Source organism: Lathamus discolor, chromosome 10 (genome assembly GCF_037157495.1).
Source record: "Lathamus discolor isolate bLatDis1 chromosome 10, bLatDis1.hap1, whole genome shotgun sequence".
NCBI lineage: Eukaryota > Metazoa > Chordata > Aves > Psittaciformes > Psittacidae > Lathamus > Lathamus discolor.
In genome coordinates, this window is record NC_088893.1 from 10,248,943 (window position 1) to 10,259,956 (window position 11,014).

At 53.7% G+C, this 11,014-nt stretch overlaps 1 protein-coding gene and 1 long non-coding RNA gene across 4 annotated transcripts in view; one reads left to right on the plus strand and one right to left on the minus strand.

Annotated features, from left to right (window-relative positions):
• ABLIM3 (actin binding LIM protein family member 3) overlaps positions 1 to 1,123 on the minus strand; it is a 50,648-nt gene extending 49,525 nt beyond the window's left edge. For 2 of the 3 annotated variants that reach the window (XM_065690562.1, XM_065690563.1), the window contains exon 1: positions 682 to 1,113. In XM_065690562.1, the coding sequence (XP_065546634.1) occupies positions 682 to 694 (13 nt within the window). In that variant the 5' untranslated portion in view covers positions 695 to 1,113. Of the gene's footprint in view, positions 1 to 681 lie in introns of all 3 variants that reach the window. The other variant, XM_065690564.1, reaches the window with a different exon arrangement.
• Positions 1,124 to 10,242: 9,119 nt separating this feature from the next.
• On the plus strand, positions 10,243 to 10,898 carry LOC136019767 (uncharacterized). The gene is made up of 2 exons (XR_010615035.1): positions 10,243 to 10,305; positions 10,380 to 10,898. It is a non-coding gene; the product is annotated as an uncharacterized LOC136019767 (long non-coding RNA).
• The last annotated feature ends 116 nt before the right edge of the window (positions 10,899 to 11,014 follow it).

Below are 11,014 nucleotides of genomic sequence, written 5' to 3' on the forward strand. Positions count from 1 at the left end.
TCAGCAAGGTTTAAGAAATTGAGTGTGACTCAACCAAACCTGATCAATCTTTCCAGACTTTGTAACAAGGACACGAAACCCGAAGTAGCCACACTAGTTCCAGGTGCCAGTTCCCATCTTACGCAGCACATTTCCAAGCTCTGCTTTAGGAATTCATGCATACTGCATGAGTGCCTCTGTCCCCGTCTCACACAAAAGAAACACCCACATCCCCAGCTGCAGAAGGTACATGGTTTTCAATGCTGCACCTGTGCTTTTCTCAGGCCCCTGGTTTCTGGGTCTCTCCTTACCCTGCTCTTCCTCATCGGTTGCTCCCCCATGTCCATTTATCTGTAGGCAGCAGCATCAGCGAGCGAGCCTGCTGCCTGTCAGAGTACTCCTGGCTCCCTCTCACCATGCTGCGTATCAACATTTTATTCCATGATCTGCCCTCCAAACCCCAGAAATACAAGCCAAGGAAAGTACTCAGCAGAGATAAGCACCATGGCTTTGCCCACATGAAAGAAGGGCCAGCAATGCTAGAGCCTGTCAGAAAGCAAAAACCAGGCAGGAAATAACAAAAATCCATCCCATTAGGCTTGTCAACCCGGCTGTGACATTTTCTTTCCAATTCCTCCCAGCCAGACCAGTGCAAATATCAGCCCCATTCCCACAGCCATGGCAAGGGAATGCCATACTCACTGCTAGTGCTCATCTTGCTGGTCCCTCCTCTGCCCTTCTCATCCAACAAAGGGGGCAAAGATGCTCTTTAAATCCTCTTTTCCTCCGCGCCCCCTTCAGCGGGAGGAGGCTGCCTCTCCTTCCCGGCAGGAATCCCTCTGTGCGATCCGCCGACTAACGCATCCTAACGCATCCTAACGCATCCCCACGCAGCCCCGCACCGCCGGCTCCCCGCCCGCCGCGGCTGCCGCTCCCGAAGAGCAAGGTCAAGGGTGGCTGCGGCTGGGAGGGGGCGCGGCGGGACACCGGGGCCGGCCCGGGGGAGGGTCCCGGCGGAGCCGCGGTACCGCGGGCGAGGCACGGCCATGCACTGCGGAGCGCGGCGCGGCTCGGCTCTTATAGCGGGCGTGGAGCCGCGGCGGGGAACGCGCAGCGCCTCGGCCCGCCCCGCCCCGGCGGCTCAGCCCAAGGACGGCCGAACCGGGCGGGGCAGCGGCGAGCGGAACGGAGCGGAGCGGGGCAGCGGCGGGGGCAGCGGCGGCCCGCACCCGGGGGAAGGCTGCGGGACGCGCCGGCCCGGCACCGCCGCCATCTGCCGGGCACCGCCTGCCCGCTCCCTGCCCTGCCCTGCCCGCTCCCTGCCCGCTGCCCTTTCCTGCCTGGTGATGCTCGCTGCCCACCCAGCGCTGGTGGGACGGCTGCAGTCCCGCACTGCTCGCCCTCCAGCTTGGCCTGTGGTGGCTGAGCTGCAAGGGAATGCTGTCCCAGGACGGAGGCGGGGGGTGTGCAACTGATCCTGAAATCTGGATTTCCTCTCGTGCCACGGTTCCTCTCCAGCCACTGTCCGGGCTGGACACCCCTGCCTGTCCTGCAGCCTGCTGCCTGTCCTGCAGCCTGCTGCCTGTCCCATGCTGGGAGCAGGGAGAGGGCTGTGGGTGCCTGCACTGGCTGCAGGATGAAGGGGGGCTTTTCCCCCTATGATCAGCAAGCAGCTTTGCTGGCAGCACATCAGGATTCCTGGAAGGGCTTCAAAGCCATTAGCTCCTTGTTTTGTTTGTGAGACACTATCTATCAGAATAAAGCCTTACCCAGTGGACCTGCTCCTGGGGTGCAAGGGGAGATGGGGCTGTGGCTGCTCTGCCTGGGAAGCTGTGCTGAGATTCAAAGAGGCGAGCTACAGTCTTGCCACTAAATAAAGGGTTTTTTCATGCGGCGTGACAGGCACCGCTTCTCTCCCACTCCTGGGGCTGGAATGCTGCTCTGAGAGGGCCTTTTGCTTTCCCTTTTCCTCGCTGTTCTATGCGTGCAGCAGATGTTTGCAGTGACATGACAAGACAGGTAGCAGGTCATATGAGCTATGCCTGTGCTGCCGGTGACGCAGCCAGCTCACTGCAAGCCCTGCTGCCTGTCCCCTTTGGCTCTATTCACTCCCAGAGGCCTTGAGTGGGTAAGAAGTGTGGAACCAGCAGTGGGGATCCCTGCAGGGCTTGGAGGGGAAAGCAGTGCTGCTGATACAGCATGGCCGGATAGCTTGGACCGTCCTACGGTGTTGATTTGGGGCCTTTTATGAAGTTTTCCTCTGCCTGACAAGTGCCTGTGTGTCCCGTCCTCAAGGGGAGAGCGCAGGACCCCATCAGGGTGAGGTTCGCACCTGCTGTATCGATAACGTCCATTCAGAGAGTCAATAAAGCAGCCACGATGCGAGCTGGTCCCCACGGTTCAGTGAGCTAATTAAGCTTCTTCCGCTGACCTGGTTTGCAAATCTTGTTAACTTGCTGCCTTCAGAACAACTTGAAATTGGGAGGCTGGGATGGCAGAGGGATGCGGATGGGGTGCTCCGGTGAGCTTAGGGGGCAGCAGCGCAGATCTTCTTCCCCTTCATCCCCTTTCGGATGGGTGATCCCAGCACAGTGGAGCTGTGCCATGGGGCAGGGGAGTGGGTGCTGCCAGCAGGGCAGGGCCTCAGGTGCCTTCAGGAGGGGATATTTGGGGTTTGGCACTGGTGAGCTGACAGCAGGAAGCTCTGACCCTCATCACCTCCCTGCCTCAGCCACCAGATCCCACGCAGGGACCTGTGGTGCAGGGCACTGCTCAGAGCCCATCACTGTCAGCACTGTCCCAGGGTGTTTTGGAAATCCCATTTCCTTTTCTTTGACAGAGGAAACTGGCTGCAAAAGCTGCTGTAAAAGGATGTTGGGGATGCCTGAGAGGAGAAGTCAGAAATGAGGAAATGTCAGGATGTTAAGGCAGCCTCCTTTCATCCCTTTGTGTCTGTGCATTGCAACACAGTCTTTCACAGCAGTTATTAGATGCGTATTTTTCCCACAAGGCTCTTGCCTCGTTCAGTACCCAGCATGTACCACGTAGCTCGGGCTGTGCAGAGGAAGTTGCTGCCTTCAGGACCCTGCATTGCTCAGTGAAAAGGGACTTGGTGGAGATGGGGGTAAGAGGACAGAAGAAAGCAAGGTGCTAATTTCATTTATTTTTACTGATGGCTTCCCTGGACATTGGGTTTCTCATCCCTGCCTGCACGGCCTTGTGAGATCCTGAGAGTCATCTGAACCAGACTTTGCCCACTCAGTTGATAACTGCTCCTTCTTTCCCTGATGCCTGACCTGAACACTGTCTGGCTGAATAATGTGAGAGCTGGAGGTTGCTGGCATCACCAGGAGTTGGGCCCAAAATGTGCTATGCAACGGCAGGAACTCAGATAAATCGGGATCACTGCATCTCCTACCAGTGGCTGTATGTTTCCATGTGAGGCTGTGCTCAGCCACTGTCCCTGGGAAGAGATGCTGGTCCCCAGGGCTGGAGGGGCAGCCCCGTCCCACTCCTGCAGAGCAGGGTGCCTAGGGAAAGCCCCTGGAAAAGGGTGTCTGTCCTCACTCCTGCGTGACCTGGGGAGGAAAGTTGAGGCTGCAAGCGAAATATCAGATAGCAGGTCCCAGGGCCAGAAGAGACAGGGTTAGGGGAAGTTAGAGAGTTAAAAGATCATGTAAGCATCTCTGTCTTCAAAACACATTGCGGGGATGGTTCATCATTAGCCTTAGCTCTGGCATTTCTGGTTTACTTGAAGCCATAACATCCCCTTCAGCACACCTAGGCACAGACACATGCACACATACATGTTTGCAGACACACACAGACATACAGTCACATGAAACAGCTTTCAGAGGTCTCTTTGTAGGCACCCCAAGCTTTCTACCCCCTTCCTTTCCCCTTCAGCTGGTAATCATCTTGGTGAGCAACCTTCCCTGAATCACGGTTGCAGGAGGAGTGGAAATGCCTTGGCTGGAGGTCGCAGCTGCTGCCCTTGCTCTGGGCGCCGTAGCATCGACATGTCTGTCCCAGAGGCACCAGCCAAACGCATCCCTGCCAGCCCGTGCTCCCGCAGCCCTGCTGCATGTGTGCTGGCAGCAAAGCCTCTCCTTTCTCAGGAAGATTTAAGTCCAAACAACGGCAGCGAGACACCCATGGGGACCCCAGCCCGGCACTGGGCAGGCTGCAGAGAAGCAGGACTCTGACTCATCGGAAGCTGGTGACATTTTCCACAAAAAGCCTCAAAGACCAGGGCTGTAATGCTCCCAAAAGGCAGCAGAGAAGCCTAAGGGGTCTGCAGACCCCATTATAGCACAGCACATGGTCTGCGTCATGGGATGGAGGAAATTCTGCTTCACTGGACACCTCCCCACCTATTTTTCTCTTGTCTCCTGCCTCCCCTGTGAGGTGGGATGTGGCAGAGGGAAAGGCAGGAGTGGTCAGATGCTGCTGCCCGCTGCCCCAGTGCAAAGCCAGGCACACTCATCCAGTGATGACGGAATTACTTTCCAGATGATGGAGATCAGCATTTTACTTTGGAAGTGCCTGGAAAATGGAGACTGGGACCAGAGGCAGTGAACTGGTGTTTTAAGAGGGGGCCCTGGGAGGCTATGGTGGGACCTGTGCCTCATCCAGTGCAGGACCCCACTCTTCTTCCTCAGTCACAGCAACCACCAAGTCATTTGCTGGTGCTTTGGCTTTCTTCCAGTTTACAAAGCAGTGCAACAGCCCTTTCCAGCAATTCCTCGTGTCGGCAGGAGAAGGCACAGACAGGCAGAGGCAGATGTTCCCCAGGCTGCCTGCATTAAAGCGATAATCAAATGATAGATTGTTTTCAAGCAAACTCACATTTTCAGTCATTAATTTTAGTGCTGTGCAAATAGTTTCAGAAAAAAACCCCGAAATACCCAGACAGTGGAGAATGGTCGTGAGCTGGATCTGCTCCAGGCAGTGCTGGTGTGCACCGTAGCCCATCTGTAACCTGTAGCTATGCTGCAAGGCCAGGAGGGGATGAGTACACCATGCACAGCAGGAGCTACAGGTCCTCTGGCATCATCCATCACATCATCACAGGGGCTAAGTCCCTACAACAAACATTACCAAATCAAAAGCACATGGGTGAAAACAAGTGCTTCAGAAGTTCTGGTCCTGCATGTTGTGAGTGCTGGGCCGTCACCTTTTCCCTTGAAAGATCAGGACAGCAGGAGAAGAGATGTGCTGCATGATCTGCCAAAGGGAGGGGTGATGGCAAAGGCTTTGGGGCATTGGAAGCCAGTGTTTGTCCTAAAACTTGCAAGAGTCTTTCACTCTCCAGCCCTTCAGGAGAGCTCTGCCACAGCAGCATGGTAGAACAGCCAAGGAGCACTCTGCTGTGGCTTGCAGCAAGGCTGGGTCTCCCAGGCAGTATCAGGGCTTATTGCTTGAGACTGAGCATCTTGAGGCTGCTCCATTTCCCGTCTGTGTGTGTAACTGAGTCGGTGTGCACTGTGCTGTGCAGCCCTGCCACGGGGTAAGTGGGGACCCACCGGGGACAGCTGCCCCCAAAACCTGGCCCCTGCCAAGCACCATCATCAGAGCGATGCAAAGGGAGATGTACACCAGCTGCAGCTCTGCCCCCAAGGTACCTGACCTGCTTTCCCATTGCCAAGTATGCTTCAACCCACTAAAGGTCATCGGAAGTTGGGTTTATTTTTAGTTTTCCCTTTTAAGTTGCCCTGAAGCAGTGAGGACTGGTGGAAGGAAGAAACATCCTCCCTCCATTAGGTCAGGATCCTGAGACGTTGTTAGTGGACAGCCTTGCCCATCACGAGACCCTTGTGAGAAGGCAGCCCCTGGAACCCTCTGCTCATGGAAGCTGGCTGCCCAAGCTCCCATCTTGCCAAAGCTCCTCGGGGAGCATCACCTCCTCAGAAAGAGCGATTTAAAGAGTGATTTTGCCTTGCAAATGCTGCTTCTTTTTCATTGCTGGAGTGGCATTATCATGATAATTCCTTTTTCCTTTTGTTCCTCATATTATTTAATGAGGAAACTGAGAGTCAGGGTGATTCTGGGAGAATCTGGGGGACCAGTAGCAGAGTCAGACCAGGTCTCCAGATGATGCTGTTCAGAAGGAGGCCAAACAATGCAATTAAGAAAAGATAACTTCTTTTTACTCCTCTAAGCATGTGAGATGCTGCGGAACGGGCAGCCCCGGGTAAGCAGCGGGTTATCTCTTTTCTAGGAAAGCTGTTTTTTTCCCCAGTCTATAAATGGAATGCAGACACTGAAAATAAATTCCCAGAGAACAAAACTGAGAAAACACAACGGGCTTTGGATCAAAGCCTTTGGATTAATTAGCTTAAACTGAAAGCTTTCGTTCTGATTTCTGCCTCGGCTTGATGTACAAAAAAATTAAAGCAGCAAAGCTTTGTAAGTTGGAAAATCAAATTGTTCCACACTGAAAATATCAAAACGAGATGCTTAGCCTCGCTGGGATGCTTTGTTGCTTTCTAAAAGGAAATGGCATCAAGACCAACACCTTTACAAGCAGCTTGGATCATTAAGAGCTTCAAAAAAAGACCTAGATCAGCATAGGCATAATTAATATCTTAATCAATTTTCCTCTTTTTCTTCTAAAGGAAAGTATAAAAATATTAATTTTTTTCCCAAATTATCAAAAGATTTCTGTATATGTGTTGCCTTTACTGTGTGGTTAAACTTGAGCTTGAGTTGTGTGAATTAGATGGAGTGGTTCATATGAATCACGCTGCAGCTCAGGCTCCGTGATGGGCATTGCTCATATCAACACTTGCTGGGCTGCCAGTGGGGAAAGCAGCACTGGATTTGCCCTTGGTGTTACATGTGCAGGAGATGGCAATTGAGCCCCTTGCAACTCATATTGTGGATGTTGAAAGGAAAAGTAATACCGAGATTGGAATTTTATACATGCTTGTAATCTAAAGATGGACAAAACGCGGGTTTGTGACCATTTTCCTACTGTGGGTGAAATTGAAAAATGAAAAATTGGAGATCTGGGGAGTTGTGCTCACTTTGTCATTTTTCATTCTCCTTCCTCGTCCTGCTCATTTCTGTTTCAATGGCAAAATAAGAACAGGGTAAAAGCAAAGGCAGGGGAGAATAATAGAAGAAAAGAGAGACTGGGAGGGAGAAATACAGGGGAAATGAGAAATTAAAATGAAATATTTGGACAGCTTGATTTGCTAGAGATATTTCCAAATGAAACACATTTCTTGCAGAAGCTTCTCCAAGGAGAAAAACAAAACCGGGCAGCTTTTCTTTCTGATTTTCAGTTGTCTCTCCCCAGCGCAGAACCTGAACGAACCTTGGCTGCACCTCCCAGGTGGGGTTTGCCTGTTACCTGACCCAAGGTGTCTTTAACACAGAGGTAGTAAAACCCCTGCTGGCAATGAGCGTGGCTTTGCTGGCTGCTCCTGAGCGCCCTGCACTGAGGATGCTTCTGCAAGTCAGCAACCAGAGGTTCCCAGCTGTGTGCTCACAGCAGCCCCCTGCAGATGGACTCCACAGAGTCACCTTGTGTGCACACGTCCTCCAGATCTGGATGGTCGCACTTGTGTCCCCACTAACATTGCTGTTCCAGAGGTCCCCTATTTCGGAGCCTTCCCTTGTTTTCCATTCAAGCCCAGTTCTGCAGTCCCACCCCAGCGTTATTTCCCTACCCATGGCTCACATGTGGACCAGGTTGAGGCTGCTGGTGCTGGTGCTGTGGGCAGCCGGGCTGGGGCCTGGCTCCAAATCGGTTTTTCCCATGTTTGGGACAGTGCAGGAGCGGTAGCTGCTGCCATCTAATGGCTCTGACTATTCATACTCGGGATGGGGAGAGCCGGCACACTGCCTGGCTCCACGGGCTTGGTAGTGATCAGCTAATGAGCTCTGGTGGGGCTAGTGGGGTACACTGAGCCCAAAAAGCAGCACAGTGTCCCCTAAGGTGACACTGGTCACAGTGGGGAAGGCAGAGGCTGGACACTGCCATTTCAAAGCCTATGAGAGTATCCTCAGAGGTGATGCTTTCACTCTCTACAACTACCTGAAAGGAGGTTGTAGTGAGGTGGGGGTCAGGATCTTCTCTCAAGTAACAAGTGATAGGACAAGAAGAAACAGCCTCAAGCTGCACCAGGGGAGGTTTAGATTGGATATTAGGAACAATTTCTTCACCAAAAGGGTTGTTGAGTACTGGAACAGGCTGCCCAGGGCAGTGATGGGATAGCTGTCCCTGGAAGTGTTTGCAAACTGTGTAGACGAGGCCCTTAGTGACATGGTTTAGTGGTGAACTTGGCAGCAGGTCCCAGACCAGTCTGCAATCTGCAGGAAACCAGCTCAGGTTCACTTCTCATGGGCACACAGCCCTGACACAATGGCTTTCCAAGCACCTTCCCAAAGAAAGGCACAGCGTCACCTTTTTCCAGTTGATTGGATGGGAATAGCACAGCTTCTGGCTTAGCAGCATCTCCCCAACACACGGGGGACACATCAGAGAGACCCTTCTTTGCTGTCCCAGCATAGCTGTGGACTAACTGGGGCTAGATCCAGAGAGGTGGGCAAGGCAGGAGGGCTCCCAGCCAGATCTTGCCTGAGCTCAGCATCCCAGTGTGGGCTGCAGGCGTTTATCAAGCCCTCAGGTCCTGCCTGGCCATGCTCAGGGAGGTCTTAGTGCCCCTTAGAGGCTGTCAGCAGTCTACAAGCTACCTGCATCAATTCTCCTGCATTATTGATAGGGTTAAGGCCATTTGATGTTCTGGCCAGTGCTGGGCAGAGATACTTCCAGTCTGGGAGAAGAGCAGGGATGAGAGGCCAACGGGACAAGCCATGACTGGATGGGGCAGCAGGAAGGGAGGAGCTGGGGGACCTCTTTACAGCAGCTCTTCCATCAGTCAGGAGAGATCAGATGGCCAAAAGACACTTCCACCACCTGGGGACCCTGTTCTACTGTGAAGATGGGGTGGATCTGACTGCTGGCTGTGAGTGCATCCTGGTGGGGTTGATTCCTGGGACAGGTGCATGGTGTGGGCCCATGGAACAAGCTGGGAACGTCAGGGGTTCATGACACATCTCTGTGTCCCCTTGCGCCCTTTGCCAGGGTGCAGGTGTCCTTGTGCACGATGGAGTTGCCACGGGGCTGAGAGCCTGGCACCCCTCATCCCTGCAACCTTGTCATGGAGCAGGCAGGAGAGAACTGACAGGAGTCAGAGGGAGCTGGGAGGAGTATCCCGAGGGTGCATGCAGGTTTCACGAGCTGTTAGCTCAGATCTGGCAGAGGATGTGAGGTCCAGGTTACCTCTGTGACCTTGGGAAAAGCTGTTCTAGAGGCAGAAAGAGATTTTCCCTGATGGTCCTGTGCCTAAGAACTGCTATGATGTGTGATGCTGTGGCTGTTTAACCTGCAGCCGTTGCCAAAGCAGCGGTGGTGCTGGAAGGTACCATAGCTCTGCCTGCTCCTGTATAAGGATGCCCAAGCATGGCAGTGTGCTGAAGCAGTGACTGTGGTGGGCAGGGTGGCCGAGGAAGGGAGGTAATGACCAAAAGAGTTCGAAGGGGCCTTGAGATACAGCACTGTGAGGCTGTACGCTCACAACTGCTATTCCTGTTGCTCTTCTACACCTCATCATCGAGCTCTCTGTAGTGAAACCTGTGCCTCTAAGGCACCTGCACATGGATCATTACAGTGGGGCTTTCCCTAGTGCCTCAAACCTTCCTGCAAGCTGAACTGGAAAAACCCCAAGGTGTTTACACAGGGCTGAACTAAAGGATGCTTCCAGCAACACAGTGCCAGGCAGGGGCTGCAGCGATCTTCAGACCCTGGAGCTCAGCTGGCTGGCTCTGGTCCTTCCTTCTTCCTTCCCATGCCTTATCTGTGGCCGGCACTTCCCTGGCTGTGTCTCCAGGCAGTCTGGAGGCTCCCCTGGGTGGTGACGCCACACTGTTCCTTTGAAGCAGTGGTCATGTTCGGGGGGAGCAAGGAGGATGCTTTGGGTTCACACCCCAGTGCCAGGGAGGACACCTTGAATCAGCACCCTGGGCTGCTCCCTGCATGGCTTCCCAGGGCTGTGTGTGCCAAAGCATGGTCCCAGCCTCTGGACCCACCCAGGCACTGCTGACACACAGGGCCCATGTTCCAAGAGCACTTACTTCCTCTGCCCCTGGCTGAAAACAATGCAAGAGCAGCAGGCCTCAGCATTACTGAAAAGTAACTGCTGAGTTCAGCTTAGTTCAGCCCCGGAGCCTGCTTAACCCTATAGTTGTGGGATGGAGCAAATGTCCCAGTGCAGGCAGTAGCTATGGATTGTCATGTGCTGCACAGGATGGAGAAAGGTAAGAAGGGTCTTGACGGTGGAAGGGAAATCTTGAATGAGTGCCATGGATGAAAAGATGTATCTCAAAGCCAGGCCTGTCTGCCTGCATTTCAGTGACTTGCCGTGCCGGTTTTGCTGCAAAACCATGGCACTTCCCATGTCCTGCAGCCAAATATGACACCCTGCTTCCCGAGCTGCTGGCACTCCAGGAAAGATGCTGTCTTGATGCCACCCAGTCTGGGGCATGCAAGGGTATGAGTGAAGGTACACGGGGGCAGGTCCTTCTCTGCCGTTCTCCTGTCCCCCCACCCAAGCAGGCAGCCTGAAGGGCCCGGGATTGCAGGCCCGTGGCACAGGCAGGTGCCTGTCACCCATTTGCAGAGGGTGAAAGCAAAAGCAGAGAGTGCAAGAATGAGGAAATGTCCCCGCTGGCCCTGCTTGCTCCTGGCCGTGCCCCTGGCTGCAGGCAGTGCCCGGGGTGGGTGGGCGAAGAGGAGGAGGGGAGGAAAGCACTGCTTCACCCAGCACCAAAACGGGCCCCCACCCACCTCGGAGAATCGAACCCGTGAAACGGGAGTTTGTTTAACCTGGAAATAAACATTTCGTTTTGTTTGTTTGCTTGCTTTCCTTGCCCGAGGGCAGGTTTAGGCTGGCTTCCTTTTTCTTTCACGTTCGTTTTTAAATAACAAAGTGAGAAGCAAGAAGCTTTGTTTTGAACCTGCCAAGGA